We start from the raw sequence: 23,424 nt of genomic DNA, 5'->3' as shown, positions 1-23,424 counted from the left end.
ATTTTACACTTAAATATCACGATTTATAATATTCTTCTGCATGATATTAATTTCTCGTTAACAAAAATATTGAAAGTTATAGTTACACATAGTTTTTAAATTATAAACGATTTAAACTGTAGCGATTTTTGAAACTAATTTTATAGATGTAATAAGATGATGAAATTTTATAATATTTATTAAATTTTAAGTGAATAAACATATGTAGAAAATTTAAAAAATTATAAAAATCAGTCACAAAGAGAATTTCTTCCGAATTATAAAGATAATTTATATATTAGCAGATGTTTATTTTTTTGATATATTTAAAAAAAATTATTTTAAAAAGTTTATGCCAAATTAATCAAAGAATCTATTGGTGGAAGATAGTGCTCTCTGGAATTATTTTGTATATCTGATTATCAAGAACCTGATAAATGCCTTATATAGATAACTATAAAAGATAATTTTATTTTTTATTGTACAAATTCTTATTTCTTTCCTACATTATGTATAAAGTTTGTACGATGATATTATAATTATAATGGCGCTTATCATTATTTGAAATATAGGTGTAGAATTTGATGCTGTATTATTAGGGTCTGTTGTACTTGAAACAGATGATTCAGTGGATTTTTCTTTTCCTTTTTCCGTCGTGCTTCCAGTAGTGGACTTGGCTCTTTCTGCTAAAATATTTATGAGTGACATAAATACATTGACTAAGATCTGATAAGACTTATAATTTATAATTACTGTTATGTTAACGAAACTGATAAATATACTAAATTTGTGATTGTAGTTAATTTAAAAAACGCACTTGTGCTGGAAGTTGAGGTTTGTTCCTTTTCTTCTTGGCTTCTTAATACAAATGCGGCATTTGCTGTTAATATAAAATTATCCCGTCGAACAACATCTCTAAAAACACAATAATGAATAGGGTAATTACTCGTAAAAATATTAAAATTGCTTAACATTTTTAGAATTGTTTCCATTTACTCATTATAATTTTCAAAATTATATTTTTTTTATGCGAGACTTTATTCTCGCAAAAATTTAATTTAAACAATTAATGATTCAGAAACTATTAACTGTAATATTTTTTTGTAAAGGAAAAATTAGTTTAGAAAACTGGCTCAAAAATTATTAATTTATTTTCAATGAAGACTCAACAAAATATTTTTTTCTTAATAGAAAAGATTGATCGAAAATAATTTATATAAACTATTCGGCAACATTTTGTATACAATGTGATGAAACTTACGTGTTGCGAATTGCATTATTGCTAGAAGCCACAACAATCTCTAAAGTTTCCTTCAAATTAGGATGTACAGAAGTCAGATTAATCTTCTCTGGCCGCAGACCCAGATTAATTACAATAATATACAATTCTCCTGGATAATTTTTCAAGAACCTAATTGTTAAACAAAAAGAGGATTAACAATAAAAATTGTAATTTTTTCGTGTTTTTGAATTTTATAAATTTCTATATAATTTACTCGCACACATAAGTAATATACAATATATATATATATATATATATATATATATATATATATATATATGTATATATGTGTCTAAATTATTTTTAAAAATTATGTTTATGTTAATAATTGTATTATATTAATAACATTTATATATACTATATTTTATATATTACAATCTCTAATTTTATTTCTATAAATAATTGAAAAATTATCTTAAATATTTTATTTTTACAAAGCTCTATATATACATATATTGTTAATAAAATATTATATATGTATATTACTATATATTTTTTCTAATGTGCCAACCTTTTTAACACCAACACGCGAGCGTCATTCAAAGTTGTAAATTCATAATCTCCATTCGTAAAAACTGGTTTCTTTCTCAAAATAGCCAGTTTTTTGTACGTCTTTAAATTACTTTCATTTTTATTTTGTTGCGTCTTCACATTGTGGAACTTATAATTATGATGAACAGGAAGATACGTAGTTTCATTTGTTGAGAAACCAGCTGAAGTTTTGGAATTCCATTGCATGGGAGTTCTGGCTGGATCTCTCGAGAAATATTCGTACTTGTTTATGCCCCTGACATATCCCATGGGATCGCTAGTTTTGTTCCAATTTAGCTTCGTATCTAACATGGCTATTTCTTCGCCATAATATGTATATGCTTGTCCAGGCAAAAGCAAACTAAGCATGTGAAGGCCGTCAACTCGATTAAGTCCGATTCTCGAGGCTGCTCTCGAATTATCGTGATTTGAAAGCTGTATTTGTAAAAAGCAATCACACATGAAAATGGTATAAAAAAAAATATATATATATACATATATATATAAATTAGAATATTTATATATTTTCTAAATTCTGATTATTAGTGAGAGTAAAGAATGAATATATTAATCTCTTCTAAGTATCAAATAATACAATATATAAATAAAATAATTTCAAAAATGTTTTCTCGATTCTGATAAAATTACTTTTAATTCAGTGCTTATGCTTACCACCCAATTAGTACTAGAATTTTCTGGAAGAAGTTTGATCCATCTATCCAAGATACGTTTAATATAATTAGCATCACTGTTATTCTTAATGTGTGTAATGAATTTAAAATTGAAAGGTGGAATTCCTTTGTGCGTACGATTTCCGTAATATGCCATTAAATTATCGTCAGAAGTATCATATGATTCTGCGATTAACAACCTAATAATACCATTAAATCATATTAGTCCTAATATATACTGAAATTCTTTTTTATATATAAACATTATGCACATATATAATGTTATAATAATATGATATATATTTATAATAATATTGCAAAGATATATAAATGGCTTAGAAGTATTTAATATATCATACTTTGATGTAGTGTGTTTATTGGTCGATACCCAATCATCGATGTATTTACGAAATACATAAAGAAGAGAAGTACTTTCGGGAAGACCAAAGGTATAAATGCCTTTTTCTTTAACAGATTCGTTTCTTAAAGCTTCGTCTTCAAAGAAATACGGTACCGCATTAATTCGAAAACCATCGACCTCTCTTTTCAACCAAAAATCAAATATATCCTATTCACAAAAATTAATTATTTATATAAATTACTTATATGACAAAAAATAAGAATTATACTCTAGAATCTCTTATCTATTTTTTTTAACCAAAAATTAAAAATGTGTATATATATATATATATATATATTAATTATTAATCGAATATATAGTTCACAGACATATTGATTAAACATTTCGAATTATTTAATTTTGAAGGGAATGTAATTTATAATACATATTTTTTATTCTTTTCTAATTTATTTGAATTAATATTAAGTTGCTTTTCAACTTTTTCAATTTAAAAGTTTTAAACTTTATTAAATTGTTAAAAAAATTACAATTTGCTGTAAGAAAGTTAGAATCTTACATTCTAACTTCTATTCTTTTTAGTATTTTTAAATATTTATCTTACTTTTGAATTTAAATTTATAAAAATATAAATATGTTGTTATTTATATATTAAGTAAATATATTAATTATACCGTTAATTCTTTGATCACTTTCTTATTTCTCAAATTAAGGTCTGGTTGAGAATAATGAAATTTATGGTAGTACCATTGTTGTCTCTCATCATGCCACGTCCATGCAGATCCTTCGTTATCGTTGTATGTGCTCTTCTATACGAAAATTAAAAAAAAAGAATATGCATATATATATATATATATATATATATATATGTATATATATTTAGGTACTCTTAAATATCTTCATTACCGTTTGTAAATTAGACGTCAATAATTAAAACTAAAAAAATTATTTAAAAAATTTATCAGGTAGAAATATATCAAGAAATTCATGCATAATTTGATTTCAAAAATTTTGTTGTTATCAACCTTTGTTATATAAAAAATTTTTAATTTGCTTACAAAAGAGATTGTTGGGCTAACGCTATATTAAATAAAATAAAATTGGCAAAATATACCCAGTTATTCGGAATTGTTTCGCTATTTTTGTCGATGGTGCCATTGGTCCAAATGTAATAGTCAGTGTATGGCTCGATTTTTTTTGCCGACATTTTGAACCATTCATGTTGGTCGCTGGAATGATTCGGAATAATGTCTAGAATAACTTTTAATCCTAAAAGAAATTAACAGTAAAGTCAGTTATTAAAAATAAACAATGCGTAACGGTTAAGAAAAAATAATATTAAAATATATTAAATATTGAATCGTATTATATTTGATTTATAGAAGAAGAGATCATCTACCGAACATTTGATTTTTTAAAAATTTGAATAAAGTAAAATTAAGTAAAAATTAAATAAAAAGTTATATTTTAATCTTATATTTAACTAATAGTCGTTAACTTTTACATCAAAATTAATTCTAAAGCTAGAAAATTTTCAAAAGTAAAAATTTTTATAGATTTACTCCCATTACTAAAACTATTTCTTGGAGTAACTTAGAATATAGAAGAGATTTAAATTATAATCTGTGAATTAGAAGAAAAATAGGATAGCATCTTTGTTACTGAAAATTGAGAATATCAAAATTTATATATTATTATACCTCGATTGTGTGCTTCTTGTATAAAATTATCAAAAACATTTAAATCCCCAAAAAGAGGATGTATATCCGTATAATTAGAGACATCAAATCCCGAATCAATCAATGGCGAAGGATAAATAGGATTTAACCAAATTGTCTCGATTCCAAGATCCTGGAGGTAATCGAGTCTACTAATAATACCTATGAATTAATTAAGTTAAAGAAATTTAATACTATACATATATACATTTTAAAATATTTTGAAAATATTTTTTATATATGTATAATGTATTGTATACACTGAACAAAAAATTTGTTAACTTGACTAAACCTTTCAACTAAATATTATTTTGTTAATTGAACATATAGAAATATTTAAATTAAATTTAACATATATTAAATCTAACAAAACATATATTTGACTTAAATACTAATATATGTTTAATTAACAAAATAATAATTTAGTTGAAAGGTTTAGTTAACAAATTTTTTTTTAGTGTATATATACGCTTGAATATATACATGAATATTAATAAGACTATTCCACGAATTTACATGTGACTGATGAAAGCTTAATTAAAGCTTCGATTATAATTTTCTACTCTAAAACAATTTGTGTGACTTACCCTTCAGGTCGCCCTCGCCATCGCCATCGCTATCCTGAAATCCTCTAGGCCAAATCTGATAAACCAATGTAGTTTCCCACCATTTTCTATCCGCAAGCTCCTCGCTATCCGCGTAGCTTATCGAAAGTCCTATAGCGCTTATCAATACGACATAGCGTGTAAGCGCTATCATGGTGTATTAAATTTGATAAAGCTTCAATCTGCCTGCAATTTTCGATGAGAAGCAAATTAAAGGCTTTATTCGACACTATCGCGACATGATCTCGCAGTCTTTATCAAACGACTTAAAGCACAGCAATCTCAAAATTAGCAATTAGCAATTTACTCATTACAAGTTCGTCAAAAAAATTTCGTACCTTTACATCTGCACGATGCAGATACATTATCTTATACAGATCAGAACTCTAATCAGATTCAGTCTATATAATTTATATTTTCCCCGTAGAAATCTTATCAGAGTATATTTTAATTACTATTACTATATATTTTAATTAACTATATATTTATTACATAATATTTTAATTACTATTATTATATATTTTAATTAATATTAATATTATTGATAAAAATATATTACTGTTTCATTTGCAATCAAAGTTTCTTTCGGAGAATGTTCGGAGAATTTTTTCGGAGACACTTATATAGGTGTAATAATGCAGAACTTGATCCAAGAATACGATAAAGATAGAAATCTCGTCAATTATAAATTTGAAAAAAATTTATCTTAATTACAAGAAATCCTCCTACTAATTGAAGCCAATAACTTTTTCTTTAGACATACTTTATTATTAAAAACAACAGAAATATTCAAAGTTGACACGATAAGAACTGCTCTCTCTCTGTTTATTAAAAATTATTATTAGAAGTTTTAGAAATACTTGCAATAATAAAAATGTTGACGGCAAAGTATAGAGCTCTGAAACGATATAAAACTAAAGGAAAAAGAAGGAAAAATACCTTTATCTCTTAAGATGTATGTAATTAAAAGATGTAGTAAAAGAAAAAATATGGCACATTTTTTTAGAATCATACATATATTCTAAATATATATATATAGAATATATATAGAATATATATATACCATTAGATTTTATACTTGTATTTTGCTAAAAATATAACACCTTAATTTATTCTTGAGTGAGAGATCAGGAAAGTGGTTACTTTGTTACACAAATTCGCTCAATCGATGTGGTCTCTTCTTGAGAAGGAATACTCACTTGGGACGATGATTCTCATTGACCCTGAGCCTTCCTCGGAGTGTTTGTTAATTGCACTTTCTGTTTGATTACAATTAATTTAAATATTTGATTAATATAAATTTATATCAATATTTACATTTTTTTCAATACGTTCGTTCGCAACATCGTCTCCTCGTGGACGAGGAAAAAATGATGCCAGAAAAATTCCACAGTCTGCATAATAGATAACTATGTTATCAGTGTCGTGGCCCCGTTTGTCGTTATCGATACCGTTGTGATTTAGAGAGGGTAGGGATATTCAAACATCCCCCTATATTCTATCAATCATTCGGTCAAGAACCGATAGTTTACATTCTCTCGAAGAAAAGTCTCTGATATACATATAAAGCGCTTATGCACCTGGTGTGTGGAGCAGCAATGTGTAGATTATATAGTATACATGCAGGATAGAGTGGTAGTATTTTTTATATCATACATGTATATTGCATACATACACATCGCGTAAATCTAGACTTTCTTTTTTTATCACATATTATGAAAATAGCGCGACGATTCAATCACCGCGCGAAACGTCAAGGGTTAATTTGCCTTTATCTCTTTCGGCCGCATAAAAATACATCGTATCTTTGGTTTTTTTTTTTTTTTTCGCCTGTCGACATCCGGGGACGTATAATAAACGATATCGCATTTTCCGTTGCAACTGTTGCAGCGCGATGCAATTGTTGCGGATGATAGTTGATTCATCAACTGTGCGTTAATTATTTCGTGAATCACGAAAAATATTAAAGATTTATTATTATAAAATATTTATTATTTATTATAGCGTAGAGATTATATTAAAAATATATTCAATAAATATATACACAATGTATATGATACAAAAATTGATCTCCAAATTGATTGAAAGATTTAAAATCATAATTTATATTAAATTTATTTTATCTTTTGATATATTTCAAGATTAATTTGTAACGCTTATTCTCATTATATGCTTATTAAAAATATTAAAGTAAATTTATCTCTCGTACCAAAATCCGTTGCAGATAACTTTACTTTATCTTAATTAATATTAATGACATGTGCTATTATATACAGAAAGTGTCATTAATCGCATTAGTTTATTATGCGATCAAAAATAATTCAGAGCAATACTTTATCTTCGAGGAATATAAATTATGAATTTACTTTTATTGTAATTTTAATTTGAAGTAAACAATCTAATGTCAATCTTTAGTTAAATTTAGCTAAACTTTTTAAATTAATTAATTTATGTTTTAATTATTATAATTAATTTATAGTTTATAAAATTTTCACATCTCTCACTCTCTTTCTTTGGGATTAAAGAAAACCGATAAATAACAAATAGTACACACAAGCCAATAATTATAAAATATTACAGCGCTATTTTATATTATTACAATATAAGATTAAATTCTTTTTGCCGGCGATTAGATTAAAAAGCTGACATTTTATCGTCGAATCGTGTGCATAAAATAAAATGTAACACGAAAAACTTTTTAGTGATCATATGATAATTGTGCTATGTTGATGTGATAAGCATGTGATGTGATCGATATCAGCCACTATCTTATTTATAAGCAATTCAGAAGCGTGTGGTCTAATTGTGACAAATAATGACGCAATTTATATAATATGTGTGTTTACACACATACAAAATATGAAACATACAAACATAATACAGATCGTATTTCGATATAAACTGATGCCAGTTACTATAACAATATTGAAAAATTGCGTTTCATAATTAGGACGCAGTATAATATTGCAACAACATCTAAAATTACATCAATGTTATCATAACTGACATTATTATAACATATTACAAAATTTCCGACTGCATATAACGTTATTATTATAACATTATAGTTTCCGTGATAGAAGCACTGTAATTATTCATATCAATCATCTTAAGTTGATAATGATAAAATATTTCTGGAAAGCAGTGAAAATGTAGACAACTTTTCATATCGTATATATTGTGACAGATATAAAAAATATATATTTATATCTGTAATATTTTAATTTGCTTGTTATATTTGCAAAATTTAAATTAACTCCGAAATTGAAGAGGGGGTAATATTCTTTATTTAAACCTTAATCTTTATTTCATAAATAATCTTCGTTAAATAGTGACACAAATATCGACAAAACATCGACTGACCAACACGAAGACGATAATTATAATCGTCGTATCAAATATTTCTATTGCTATAATAATACTTATTATATTTAAAGAAGAATTAGATTTATAATTAATTTTAGATGATTATATAAAATTCTCTCTTTTATCATATCTTTTCGTATCAATACGTGGGTGTTTCCTGTAGATTATTTTTCTCTTTAGATTGATTATACTATAACACAATATTTGGTTAATGAATTAGGTTGATAAGGGAAAGAAAGGAATATGGATTATGTATAATTCTCATAACGTTCTATTTCGTAATTATTAGGCAATAACATAACAATACATATATACATATGTATGTACGTCTACTGGCGAGCAGTATGTATGTATGTTTCGCTTATACGGTATAAAACTCACATACAACGTTCTCTGCGTCTGCTACTCGACGCAGCCTTTAATTAACTGATCGTCCTGCATCGCATGATCCGCTAATAAATACAGTTAGATGCTTTTGATCGATTGCCTGCCTCTGGGTTTAAGAGATTCTCGTTAAGGATATTTGTGCAATTTAAGTAAAATTAATTTCGTAAATTTTATTCTTTAAATAAAACATATATTTGTTATACCAGATAATTTTACTTAAATTATTTCGTTTTCTACGTCGTGGGATTTCTATGGGAACTTCAGAATGATAGTGTCTCGAAATATAGCTATCTTAAATCAAGACAGAGTAGTGAATTTTACAGAGATAATTGTTTGGTGATTAGATTAAGTTAGGGCTTGCTGATCTGATATCCAACAATACTATAAATTGACTTTTCTTCACGAGTATCTTTATTATTATAATATAAGAGCTTTCTTCCGTCTATCTTGAAAGTTCTCGTTGTTCTCGAATTTGGATATTTTTTGGGACACAATAAATATTGACGGTGCTCGCGCGATCTAGGACGATAGCTCTCTTCCTGTATACTTTTCTCATCGTAATATATATAACAGTTCACTATCTTAATTGTTAATAACTTCGGAAGCGGTTTTGCAATGGAGGCGACGTGTTGCGGATTACCACAGTTTTCTCGCTGTCTATAGAGAACCGCCCCTTCGTAATCTTAAATCGCAAAACTGTTTTCTAAGGAACACTCACACGCACACCGACTATCCTGTACGTAATTTACTTTTACCCTTTCACACACAGTTGAAGATCGTCGATGAGGCGGACTTCGTAGTTCGTATATATATACGAAAAGTTCAGAGTCCAAATTCAGACCAGAATTCATGAATTTTGGAAAATTGTTCTTCTGCCAGATATTATTAAATATGATTATATCAGTAAAGTGTAATATTCTAATAACAACACGCAATTTATATACGATGCATATATGGACCAACCATTTCATTCGCTCGAAATAAAATCTTTTTTTTTCTCTTTTGCAAAGTAAAAAAAATTCGGATTTTTCTTGTGGATACACTAAAAAAATTGTTAACTTGACTAAACCGTTCAACTAAATTACTATTTTGTTAATTGAACATAAATTAGTATTTAAGTCAAATACACGTTTTGTCAGATTTAATATATTATATTAAATTTAAATATTTTTATATGTTTAGTTAACAAAATATTATTTAGTTGAACGGTTTAGTCAAGTTAATCATTTTCTTTCAATGAAGAAAATTTGGCTCATATATGACTACTAATAAAAAAAAAGAACAATATTAATATCGATAAAGTGCTAATATACTTTAACAAACAAGTATTATATAATATATTTAAAGTAAAAAATTATATATGAATATTATTCAAAGTTGGTCTATTTCTTTTACTCTGGATTCTTCGTATATTTATTCTTGCAACTTTTGTTCTCCTTTTGAAGAGAGCAACAGTTATAAATATCTTTTTATTCGCTAATTAATATCGGTCTACGTCGTTAAAGACATGTAAAGACAGTAAAGATAGATTGAATGATAGCACAGAGTGTGATATATCTTTCACACGATAGTAGTACGGTACATAGTATAGTCATAGGTATACATACATGTGTTATACGTATATGTGTATCGTGTATGTGTATCGTGTATGTGTATTTATGTATAATATATGTATATATATGTGCGTGTGTGTGTTGTATTTATATGTGTTGTGTCTATATATATATATGTATATATATTTAAGAAAAAAAGAGAAATTGGAGAAAGAGTAAGAGAGGGAAGGAAAGATCCAGGAGATCTAGAGATAATTTTTTTTTTTTTATAAAATGCAGAAACGACTTATCTGGATTATTTGATATTTACAAGATGGTGCGGCCAGCCCCGCGAATATGATGATAAGATTCGAAAGCAGAAATTGTATTAAAACACTAGAAATAGTACAAAATCTGTTTCTTATTATAAATTAGACTTATAAAGTTTTTTTTTCTATATATCTTCTCCTAGTATATCCTTACGTAGGCGTCTACTTTCGAACAAATTTGTTGTTTCTACTTTCGTTTTGTGTACATGAGTAGTTGAATTGAGAGAAATAAATTTGACACATCGTTTTTTTTTCAACAGTTAAAAAAGTTTCTATATGATTCCCTCGCGAATTAAATAAATAGATATATAATATAAAAGAAAGATAATGTAATAAATATAAAAATAAATAAATAGATACAAATAAATATAATTAAATAAATGTTTAAAAAAACTTTGATATAATCCTAGTTTACGATGTCATTCAGATAAAATCTTATCGAGATATCAAAGTAATAGAGAGAGAAAGGAAAAAAAACATTAATAATAAAATAAATTTTTTTTTTCATAGCGAGTATAACGGTTATGTTTTATTAAAATCATCTTTTAAGTATATGTATTTTTTTTATAAATATCTAAAAAAATATTGTATCTATTTGACGTCGTAAATTAGAATTATAAAATTTTTGTTAATACAATTTGTTAATTTAGAAAGAAAGAAAATTTTTTATTTGACAAGAATTGAATACAGAACACATTTAATAGAGACTATGTTTTTCTTCGAGTTTTTCTTGAAAAAATAAATATTTAATTAAATGCATAAATATTGAGGATATAAAAGATTCTCGATTTAATCGTGCAATTTCCGAGCAAAACTTTCCACTTCTTTTTAATTTTTAAATAATGTTCGATAATTTACTCATTTATCACGATCATGCCTTAATTAACTCTTGATCTGAACACAAATATTTTTTTATCGTTGAATATTGGTCGTTTTTATAATTAATTAATCGGACGAAGGACGAAACTAATTTATATCGAATAAATATAATTATAACAGTATATAATATAATAGAAAAATCGATGGCTTGATTGAATCGCGTTGATTTTGATCAGTCGTGTGAAATATTTCAGCTAAAACTATCGATGCTTTAATCTTTTGCACTTTTTACTTTTGTCGAATATAATATCGAGGAGACGGAGAAATTATTATTCAATTCAATATTTAAAAAAAAAGCATAATGGAAGTAGGTATATTTCTTTTCATTTTTTATTAATTACGTATTCTTTTATTTATTTCTTTTAATAAAGTATATTGTATATATTAATTTTTTCAATACTAACATAAAAACTTAATAAATTATAAAAATTATGAAATATTAAGAAATATTAAGAACATTATTTTAGAGATAATGTTAAGATTCATTAAAGATTTATTAAAACTGGCATTCAAATTTTTTTATTACTCATAAAATGTAACAGTAAGAAGTGCAAAAAATTAATTTACTTGAACTTCTATACTTCAGACTTTTGATTTGTTTAGTTTTCTTTTTTTGTTACTTCTACTGGTCCTTGTTGTGCGTTTCGCTCAATTTTGTTTCCACGAACGCTGATTATCGATACAGACGTGTGTGATTTATCTTGACGAGTTTTATAACGAAACATATTACGAAATGTTATTAATAATATCGATTATTTGTATTAGAGAATAATTATACGGTTACATCATTCCCGTTAATAATACGCAATGACTTATTTCATAAAGATAACAAACTTGAATCATTCCGATTTAATCACGCTAAAAGGATATCGAATGATCTAACATCGAAATCCGATAAATATCAATAAATAGCTTATATGTATATAATTATTCACTCTATTATATTACGCAAAATTGGCCCGTTTAACAGTTCTTTGCAAAGTTTTATATTATTTTTTTTATTTATAAGTAAGTTATACCAAACAAGCAAATATATATATACACATACATACATATATATATATATGTAATTTCAATGTGTACAATTATAATAAATTTATAATAATCTTGATATATGTAACTTTTAAGTGAACAGTACGAAAATCTAACTTCAACTAATGTCTCTAAAGTATTAAAATTAAAAAAGGATAGAAAACTAATAAAAGTGAAACTATCAAAGTGAAGTTTTTTCGACGATAACTACTACTGGCCCTTTGATACGACCATTTTATTCGTTGTTTCCAATTTGTCTTAAATTTGTTTGGAATTTTTAACATTCTCTGATAGACATTTACAATTGATATTCAACGGATATAACGATATAGGGGCTGGCCGCATGTAACGACAGTCTGTGTTTTGAATATATAGTATTGATATAAATCTTGTAAAGTTTAATCTCTCCAATATTTTAGATACGAAAAAGTGATCTTCAAGTCGCACACTTGAAGTTCATTCGCGTATTCGCAACACCGGAATTGATAAGCTTTACGAAATTGTATGCACCTATGGCTTCGTTTCTTCTATTTTGAGAAAAAAAAATATTAATGCAATTTATAACGCATTGCGTTTATTATAATAGGGAGACTGCCGTAATAAAGGCAAATCGATTGCGTTTTACATTAGATATTTATCAAATTAATACAAATTAATTCAATTGCACGCGAAACTCGCACCCGAACCGCGCGTATGCTGTAAATCTTTAATAATATTATTATTTGTAGAAAAAATAATTGTATCAATATATAGAATCAATGTAACAAGTAACAATTTCTTTTACGAGAAAATTTTTTCAAAAAGGCATAAATCCGAAACGGTTAATTATGATGCAAATTGTTTTCTTTTTTTTTTTTTTTTTTTGTTTTCGCGAGAATAATTCGCGCGCGTCGCTCTCTTTTGTAAAATATTGCATACTTTAAAAATTTGAAAATAATTGTTGCAGTATATAAATATGTATAAAAATAATAAGCAAATTCTCCAAGTAGGATACATCTAATATATTAATATATATTTTTAATATTTTTTTTTTATCTTTTCCAGCGAGATCTCTTTTGATTTTAATTTGCGATTGATTTTCCTCGTCACTCTTTAATCTTTTTATCACTGAAGGATTTATGAGATTGCGATATATTGAAATGAAATATGCATTGATAAATATTGTCGGATATTTGTTGGGAACCTCAGATAAAATTATTTTAGATTTAATTATAATATTTTTATTTTATTATGATGTCAGAGGCAAAAAAAATAGAAAAAAGTCAACACAGGCGATTTTTGTAACTTATAAAGTTTTTTTTTTTCCTTGATATTGAAATTGATTCTAATTTTGATACAAAAATACTCCTGTTATTTTCATTTATAATAATAGAAACACTATAAAGCTTTTATTTCCATAGTTATATGCATTGAAAATTACACCAGTGTAATCTTTTGTTATCAATGAAATAATCGATTTTGTATCAATATTTCGTTTTTTATCTATATCACTGGCCTTTATGATTACATATACATATAAACAACAACTGTATTGTATGCAAGATTTCCTTGTTGACAATAGGAGATAAATTCCGATAACTTCAGCGATTTGATAGAGAGAGATGAGGATATTGTATTTTCAAACAATAGTAAAAACTAAAAAGTCGCTTGCACAACTAATTGTTCTGAAATTGTTAACAAAAAAATGGGAAAAAAATATTGTCTTACACAATACGAGTATTGATACGCTAACAATAGAGAGTTTTTATACATAGCTATATATCCCTGTTATTACTGTGTATACTGTTTACAGTGTCATCTACTGCAACACAATATTTGTCCAAGTTTTTCAAAACATTCTCACGTCATGCAATTTAATTTTGGGCTTGAGTTTAATTTAAACGGTAGAAATATTTCAATATTTCATATATTCGATAGTACACACATACACACACACACACACACTTATAATTTGAAAACTAAATATTAGACATAGGATGAGACTATTTGCACCATTTTTTTCAAATCGCAACATATGTGCGTGTGTATATTTTGTGTTTGTGTAAAGTTCTTGCTCGTAAAATTTATCAAAATCATACGAAGAGAAAAAGATACAAAAAATAATATCCTATATAATAATATTTAAATAATCTCTCTAAAATAATATCCAAAAATAATATTCACAAATAAATCTCCAAAAAATAATATTCAAAAAATCTTTTTGAGGAATAACTTCAGAAAAAAAACACAACACACTCTTTGCATCCTGTTTTCGTGAGCCCTCCCTGTATGACGAAGGGATCTACTCGATCTCAATCAGCATTGTTCGAGAGCGACGAGCGATGGAATTGTTCCCGCGGGATTCTCCCTCCCGGAAATTCTCGCGCGCGCGAGATATATCGAACGCGTGACGTTTGCGAATGCTCTTCACGGAACGGCGATTTTTTTTTAAGCGTGTCACGTTCCGATACGCAAAATTCGGTTCGCCTAACCAAACCTATGTACGTCCGCTTTATTGTTACGGGGGCCGCAATAAACGGGTCGCCTGTTATCAGTCGGCCCGAATCGGAAATTTATACAAAGGGAGACCCTCGATGCACTCTTGATGGATTTCAAGCGCGTCGGATATTCAAGTTAACAATGTTTATCAAACTGCTAACGATTTACTCAACGAATTTTTATATAACGCGGCTATATATATATTATATTATATTTAAAGAATCTTAGTCTCTTTAACATCGAAATTGATTCGTTTAAGCTTTCATGAGAATCGAGAAAAGAAAGATTATAAGCGACAACGTGTACTGATTTTTTTTTTTTTTTTAAATTGATGAAAATTGGCTTTTCAAACACAAGAGACGCGTATGTGAAAGGTATTACAGTAAAAATAAATAAAATAAAAAATATATATTAATCAGATAAATGAAACCATGAGATAATTATGATTCATGCCTTTGGGTTTTGATAAAAATATAAATTACGAAAACCACACGATTATATATATATATATATATATATATCAATTAAAAAAAGATCTGACATTTGCGATAATTTTCTGACTGATAAAAACATCAATTTAGTCGTACTTTACTTTTCTTTACAGTTCGTTGCAAAATTAATTGATTTAGAAAGATTTGCGCGCGGTTCATCGACGTAATGTTCAAAATTTTTTATTGAGAAGCTATAAATTCAGTTGTATAGCAATAACTTAAATTGTTTGGATTTTTTCAGGCCTGAGAATGTATTTGAACACAGTTCGTGTATGTATGTGTATTTTAATTTAGATAAAAAATGTAATAAAGTAAAGTTAGGCGCGCGGAAGGAAGGAACATCTAACAGTTGATTATTATTATTATTATGGATTACTATTCTTTTCCGATGAATATTATTTTTTTCGCGTTCGAATCTTCTTTTGTGCCTAAATTGTTTGAATAATCGAACTTTCGAGTATTGTGATCCGATCAAACAATGCGACATGTCAATTCCATTTGAACTCTACGAATATATTCTTCGGGCTTGAATCTCTCTAATTTCTATTTCCGAAACTATTTCCAACAGTTCCATCACGCAATTCGTCTGAATCTGTGTCTTCGTCGCGTTCTAAATCTCGAAAAAAAAAAAATTAATCTTTGCAACGATTTTCCAATCATTATGATCATTATGAGATCCGATCATTATGATCATATAAGATTTTATCATTAATCGTGCTTTATTTTACTCTACAATTGTTTAACGTTAGGTTAAAAAGGGAATCGAAAGACTTGTGCAAGTATAGGAAAAAGACCTCTAATAGGAAATAGCCCATATTTCGTAAGGTCTACTTTAAAAATGGTGTGATTTCATATTTAAGAGTTTTAGGATTTTTTTTAAATTTAAACTTTAAGCATATATCGAATGCATAGTTTACGAAATGACGGACTGCATTCTTCTTCTAAACTCTTTAATCGGGTACTTGAAAATAGAGAAAGATAGAGAGAGAGAGAAAGAGAGAGTAGATATGAGAGAAGCGAAAATCAGATAAGTAGATAAGTAGGTAGATAAATATAAAAAAGGCGAAGTATAGAGAAAGAGAGATAGAGGGATAGAGACAGAAATAGAGAGATCGTACGTCATTTGTTGAATCCTCGTCGACGACGCTGTAATGCAAAAACGTGCGCTGAGGTACGCGTGTAGCACTTTTTGATTACGCTCGATTAATTATTTCCGCTGTCGTCTCCGACTCTCATCAGCTGGGAGGTGCGACCAGGTGCGCCAATCAAATTCGTGAAAACGTGGAAAGTGTTTTTCCAAAAATAAATTTGGTATGATTTTCGGTAAATATTTAGAAAAGGAGACACCTCATATAATCAATTTCAACAAAATCGCTGAGGTATCCCCTTTTTCTTGAATATTCACCTTTTCTTTGGCTTTTTTAATTTTCGTTTCCCTTTTATATTCGCGTCTACGGGCATTAAAATCACCCAGCATGCGGTGTTAAAATCACGAGACGCGAGGACGCAAATTGTTTATTTCTCTCTGACGAGAGAGTCGTGTTATGGACGATGGTTGATTATTGCGGAATTCTCCGGAGAACAAAGGGATTATATTGAAACAGCGGACTCTCCGTGACGTTGTTCGGAAACATTCTCTTTAGCTTCCACCTGGAGCACATTTCTAGTATATCGGCGAATTTATTAGTTCGTATTATAACTGTATAGCTCGCGCTAGAACTATCTCGCGTAAACAGCCAAGTCCAATCGGTCGACGAAGGTTCGGGGAGAGACGCTCTCGGATCCCGTTTACTTGTATTATCACTTGAACGCTTTGCTATTGAGTGCTTTTCTCTGTGTATACGCCTTACTCTCTGTGTACGCGCACATACATACTTACATAATACACAACTATCGCGCGCGCGCGCGAAACTCGGATTAATAAAATATTTTATTCCGCCTGTTGACCTCATTTTTTTTTTCTTTTTACAAGCGTTTGTTTTTATCTTTTTTTTTTTCCTTTCTTTCTTTCTGAGTGGCTGCGGTCGGAAATCCTTCGAACATTTATTTTGAGCTTGATATAGCAAAAGTATCTCTCGTTAAAGTTCCGTTCTTTCAGTAAACAGTAAATTAAACGTACTGGAACAATCTTATGATTGAAATCATTGCGTTTAACTTAATTTGTAGACTTAATGGCAGAAACTTTCGTTGCCGTGCTCTAAGTTCCCCCATTATTACGTTTCTTCGCTATTAAATTAAACGTATTATTTCTTTTTTTCCTTCTCGTGCATTCAGTTTACCTTTCTTTCTCTCTCTCTCTCGGAATCTTTTCTGTTTAGCTAAATTTTTATATATTTTTTACATTTAAAATAAGTATGCTCGAATTATGAATATGAGATTTAAAAAATTACTTTGTATTCTTTTTTAATTTCGCGAGAAAGAAAAGTTGGAATTGAAAAATTCATAATTATAAGAAAAATGAAATAATTTTTATATAGCTGAGGAGCGATAGCAATTTAAGTTTACACATTTCAGATAAAATCTCATATATTTAAAATTCATATTTCAAATAAAATCATCTTATATTTAAAATAAAATTAAAAATCAATAAATTGAATTCAATCTCCGAAAATAGACATTTCCTCTGTATTAAATAGCGCACCTGTAAGTTGATTGATTAACCTAAATTCAATCACGATATCAATCAAAGGAACAAAGGGAAAATTGCAAAAGGAATATAAAAAAGAAAAAATCGATAATTTCAAAAAATTTATTAAAATGAAAGAAATCGAATATATATATAATATTAATCCAACAAACGAAATTCTTCAAAAATTTTCAATCAAAAGTATTATAAATGAATTCGTCTAACTACAATGGCGACGTCAGACGCTTTAAATCAAACTATTAAAAACTATTAAATGTCTTTTATATTAATGGTAGAAATGGTTGGAAAGCGCAGACCTAAATTCATTAAATATGAATGACGGAATAAAGTTAAAAAAGCTGCAAGAGATATTAAATTAAACTTAACACTGCGCCGCAGTAGTTGAGGATTCAAATTAATGAAAATGGTTTTCACAACATTTAATTATGATAATGTGTTGTGAGTCAGTAATTTATTTCAGTTTCGAATTTAAATTCTAAATTATTTTTATAATAAGGGCAATATATAATAAAATAAAAATCAATTAACATATTGTTACACAAATCAATTTAACACATTACAGAAATATATTGAGCGAAAATATAATTAACGTAATATAATTAATTGAAACATTGTTGTTCTATTGAAAAAAGTTTTGCATTTACATTTTTCTTGAGTTTAATTAGAATTAATACCGCATTTAATTAGAATTAATTTAATAAATATTAATATAATGTTGATATGTGTACGTCATGCAGCCACATTATAGTTAATATATCAGATTGCGTGAATGGAAGGAATTTTTTCTTAGGACGGAAAAGAAAATTTATTTATATTTTGAAACGAAAAATTGAACATATATAAATACACCGGATTAAAACCAATATAAATTTTTGGGCTAAAAGCACGATATTGATTTTTTGGACAAATCAATTACATCGATCCGACGATTTGACTAGACATTATGTTGGATTATGATACCAAGATCGAAAGATTATATAATTTATTTTTTTTTAGATTACGTTTGGAAATAAGCAAGTTTTTTTTCATAAAGCTTTGCAAAATGTAAAATCGACAATTAAAGTTTAAATAATTTATAGGCATTTATTTATTAACAGAATAAATATTTATTATTATATTTTGCAAGCTGATTCAATTAAGTAGCGGCAAGCTTTTAAAATTAATTGATTAATTAATATGAACATAATATTAAATAACCCTTTCGATCAATGAAATGCACTTTAAATTTTATTTATAATTCGATTATTTAAAATTGATTTATAATTCGAGATGATTGTACGCTCTCGTATATTAATTTACGAGAGATAAAATCTTGAAACTGCAAGAAAAACTGTTGCATAATCCTTTATATTCGGTATTATAATCCAATATCCACAATCCACGATAGAAAAGAAAGAGAGGGGGAGATATAGAAGGTAAAAGATAACGAGAGAACTCCCCATCGCGAGAAGCGGAATTACACCAATGTAATCGCGTAGTAATTACCAAAGTAACAATGATTCACTGTTCTTTCCTCTAAATCATGCTTTTATCTTTAACTCAGATAAATAGAGCAATAGCTTGAGAATCAGGATTAACGCTAATTAACGCGCGTTAAATTCGTGTTACTGTGCAGCAGCCACTAAATATCCCGTATATTTGTCACTTCGGATGTATACAGCTTGATATACTCACAGAAACAAACACGTAACGAGCTTACTCACGTGCGTGCAGCTCGTTTAGATGCAACGACTTTAAAGCGACATCCTGCAAGAAAGAGGGAGAGAGAAAGAGAGAACACCTCGTCTTAAGATCATACATCACTGGGGGATTAAATCTGAGATTAATCGTGTCCACAGAGGGGGGGGGGGGGATAGAGAGAGAAAGAGGGGGGATGTGTGTGTGAGAGAACAATTTCTTCCTTCGCAGGTGTGTGTGTTACAAAAAGCTGGTTAACCGTTACAAAAATTGCTAGCTAGATAATTATTCGAGTCATGTTCATATGAGGTATTTCTCTTTCCTTATCTGTCCATAGAACATGTCGCACTCTCTCTTTAAAAAATGGCCGCCTAATCCCAAGACGTACTCTAAAAATCTTCCCTAAAATCGTACGAGATTCTTGTAACAATTGTAAACTTAAGATTCAATACTGGTCGCGCAAATAGGGAGAGGGGGGGAGAGTAAGGTACGCAAATGCGATATCGTGTCCTTTAGGGTGTCGTCTCTCGGAATCACCCTAAAATAGGTGTCATCACATACTGCGTCCCCCTCTTTAATTGTTGCATAATTGCTCGCCCCCCGCGAATTTATGACGCGACCCCCGATCAAAGGCAGTGAGGGAACCAACGAGAGAATTATTTTTTTTACGCCCCTTCTTCAAAATTGACACAAAATTGACGTGCAGAATCGTATTTTTTTTCCTCCCGACTAATTTGTATCATCGACGTAATTTTGGACTGCAATATCGATCGCGGAAAAGAAACGCGATTCTTTACGCTTTTCTTGTAATTTTCAAAGACAGGTGCGATTTATACATTCGAACGAAGGCCGCGAAGCAACTCGCGAGGGGGAGAGAGGGGGGAGGAGGGAGGGACAAGTTTAATCAACGTTTGTCGCAATATCTAGCTATCCTTAACAATTGTAAATATGTTTCCGCTGGTATTTAATAACGTGATCTCTTTTCTTGCTGGCAAGATTAAGGATTCACGTTGTTGTCCCGATTGACGACAATCTTGAAAGCCCTCTCCAATGACGTTTATGAGAAAATGATAAAGCTGATGCACACCTGAACATGGATATTTCAAAAATTGTTTAAACGCATACTTTGTGTCTTTTTAGACTGTTTTCTATTACATCTTTTAAAGTTTGTCCAAGGTTCGAGAAAATTATATTTTTCATATATTTTATTAATAATATTATTCAGCGATTTTATAAATTCTTACGAAATCTTGTATGTACGCGTTGGATTGTTATGGAAATAATAACAACTATAGTAGTTGTTCAATTGCTAGACTTTGAAGTTCAATGAAGCATGTTATAATTATGCGTAATTTTAATTAATGTTGCAATTTTCCAGAGCCGATGACAGGCGACAAAGAGAATTGTTTGATCAATGTTTCATTACGATTGAAATGATATAAATGATTCATATAAATTCAAGTAATTATTTCTCGCTTTATCAATGCTCTCTATAAATTACTCTATATAAAATTCGAATGATATGATTAGGGACAGACGTGTCGTTGATTCGTATCAACGAAAACCTAAATTCTACGACGTTCCTGGTGTAAAATCCTAATCTAATGTAAATAAAATAGATTAAAAAATTAGTAAAAAAATTAATAAAAAATGAAAAGTAAAAAATATTTCGTCAGTTGGAGAGGGATTTTCGTAAATCGTCGAAACGGGGTTGCCTGAGATCTAAATTCTACTATGTCTCTCACCTTGAAGTCTAAACCGTATAATATGGCATTTACGTTGAAAAGGAAACATTTCTAAAAAAGATTTTCGATAACAATTTTGCCCCACTTTGGAAGCTTATCTCTTTTCACACGTTAAAATGAATCGCGCAATTTATATGCTTGCGGTCGTTTGTCAAAAAGTGATTTATTTATTCATCAATTTATATTCGTATTTCACACAATGACAGATGGCAATGACATCGGCTGTTTCTCCGATCCGAGATGAAAGAATCCGGGGCAACCCTGACACCAAAATGGCACCAAAACTGGCAAATCCGTATATACGCGTGTGTTGTACAGACACGCACACACATACACAAATTTTGTGGCTATGCAATTATTGCAACGATAAAAATGCACTATGTTTTTCGAATTTTCTACACCACAAATCCGACGCGGTCGTGCAATATGTCGGGACCATTTCTCGAATCTCAAAGACTGCAAGTTTCACTTTCTTCTAAGTGTTTTCGTCGCGAACCTAAAATTGACAAAATTTACACTTTATCATATTACCGAAAGAATGACGTCGAGAGAGAAAGGATCTTTTCAACGCATAAATTATACAATAATTCGACAATCATTGTCAGAGACATTAGAATGGAAATTAATTTAAAAAATTTTAATTGTAAATGAAATGTAAATGAAAGAGAAAGGGAGAGATTAAAAAATTTGATTTTCTTTTTCAAAGCTGGTCCTGTATTGCACAACTACGTTCAATATAGTTGCTCAATTTTCGCTTTTGCACTCCCTCGAAATCTTGTCGCGAATATATATCGATCTGACGTCAAAGATTCCCTCGACACACGAAAAAAAAAAAAAAAAAAAAGGAATATATCGTACAACAATATATATACGTGTATATAAAATTAGCGACGTCGTTTGCTTCTCTCTGGCGCGAAAAAGGAATTGTACAATACAAGTCCGCTACTAAAATACCATAGAAACCTGTGTATTCCTTAGAGGATTAAATAAATACACGTACGTACTCGCGAGATTTTTTTTTCATCGCGTACACATATATATATATATATACTTTCCTTATTATATTATCTTCACTTTTCTCCCCTCTTTATTTCCTTTTTTGATTGCAGTCGAAATACGGCGATGTGTGCAATGACTAGAACGCGCACTGTCTTTCTCTTTTTCTTTTTTATTTTTTCTTTTTTTTCTTTTTTTGAATTATATTTTAAGGCAAACTCACTCTTTTTCTCGCCCGCACTTTTTTTTCTCCACCTCTCCGTTAATTTTTCTCTTTCTTCGTTACTCGTTTTCTCTCCTTCGATCGATTCTCTTTCTTCTCTTCATTAGACGCATTCACGCAAGCACGCACACTTGCGCTCTCAGGTATCTACACACACACACACGCATACACACGCACGCACACACAGTCATACATGTATCCACGCATTTAATACGTCACGCGATCATGTTCGTTGTTAATTGTCTCAGGTCGGGGGTGAACTTATGTGAGTTCCCGGCACAGTTCAGAATTCGTTCTTCGCGGAATCGTGCCATTCCGATTCCGCTTCTGTATCCTGCAATCAAAATCGGGGATCGTTTAAAAAAAGACTTGTATAGGGCGAGAAAAATTTATAAGAAGTTGGGTCACGCTACTGAAAAAAATGTAAAATATTGTTTTAAATTAAAGATAAAAATAATCATTGGAAATTAATATAATAATTAATTTATATATATTTTA

The 23,424-nt window shown here is 28.8% G+C and overlaps 2 protein-coding genes and 1 long non-coding RNA gene across 5 annotated transcripts in view; 1 reads left to right on the top strand and 2 right to left on the bottom strand.

The window, feature by feature from the left end:
- Positions 1–23,424, top strand: part of LOC145945493 (uncharacterized) — a 34,806-nt gene that overhangs the window by 6,374 nt on the left and 5,008 nt on the right. The window lies entirely within an intron of this gene.
- Positions 417–7,105, bottom strand: LOC145945185 (maltase A3). Of its 2 annotated transcripts, none has more exons than XM_083054013.1 (11): positions 6,344–7,105; positions 5,127–5,330; positions 4,522–4,701; positions 3,936–4,090; positions 3,496–3,630; positions 2,823–3,031; positions 2,465–2,663; positions 1,773–2,227; positions 1,241–1,390; positions 797–894; positions 417–662 (listed from the first exon to the last, which is right to left on the bottom strand). In XM_083054013.1, exons 2-11 carry the CDS (start codon positions 5,296–5,298, stop codon positions 487–489), a joined length of 1,929 nt encoding a protein of 642 aa, XP_082910139.1. In that variant the 5' UTR covers positions 5,299–5,330; positions 6,344–7,105; the 3' UTR covers positions 417–486. The 2 variants fall into 2 exon arrangements, with proteins under 2 accessions (XP_082910139.1, XP_082910138.1); XM_083054012.1 differs by having other exon boundaries at positions 423–665; positions 6,344–7,103.
- The window catches only part of Calx (sodium/calcium exchanger 3), an 86,512-nt gene continuing 71,862 nt past the window's right edge, over positions 8,775–23,424 (bottom strand). For both annotated transcript variants that reach the window (XM_083054544.1, XM_083054543.1), the window contains exon 9: positions 8,775–23,260. The gene's annotated coding sequence lies outside the window, so the exon portion shown is untranslated. The remainder of the gene's footprint in view (positions 23,261–23,424) is intronic.

This window comes from Prenolepis imparis, unplaced genomic scaffold (assembly GCF_030444845.1).
Source record: "Prenolepis imparis isolate NDT839.2.m4 unplaced genomic scaffold, iyPreImpa1.0 SCAF_14, whole genome shotgun sequence".
In the NCBI taxonomy this organism is placed as follows: domain Eukaryota; kingdom Metazoa; phylum Arthropoda; class Insecta; order Hymenoptera; family Formicidae; genus Prenolepis; species Prenolepis imparis.
The sequence above is the reverse complement of the archived record's forward strand: the minus strand, read 5'-3'. Positions and strand labels throughout refer to the sequence as shown.

What these genes read in the sequence shown, in the direction of transcription:
- LOC145945185 (XM_083054012.1), bottom strand. Translation starts at nt 5,298, where the DNA reads ATGATAGCGCTTACACGCTATGTCGTATTGATAAGCGCTATAGGACTT. An exon ending in AAGTGATCAAAGAATTAACG is followed by an intron (nt 3,032 to 3,495) that starts GTATAATTAATA and finishes TTTTGTGAATAG; the next exon opens with GATATATTTGATTTTTGGTT. An exon ending in AATAATGCAATTCGCAACAC is followed by an intron (nt 895 to 1,240) that starts GTAAGTTTCATC and finishes TTGTGTTTTTAG; the next exon opens with AGATGTTGTTCGACGGGATA.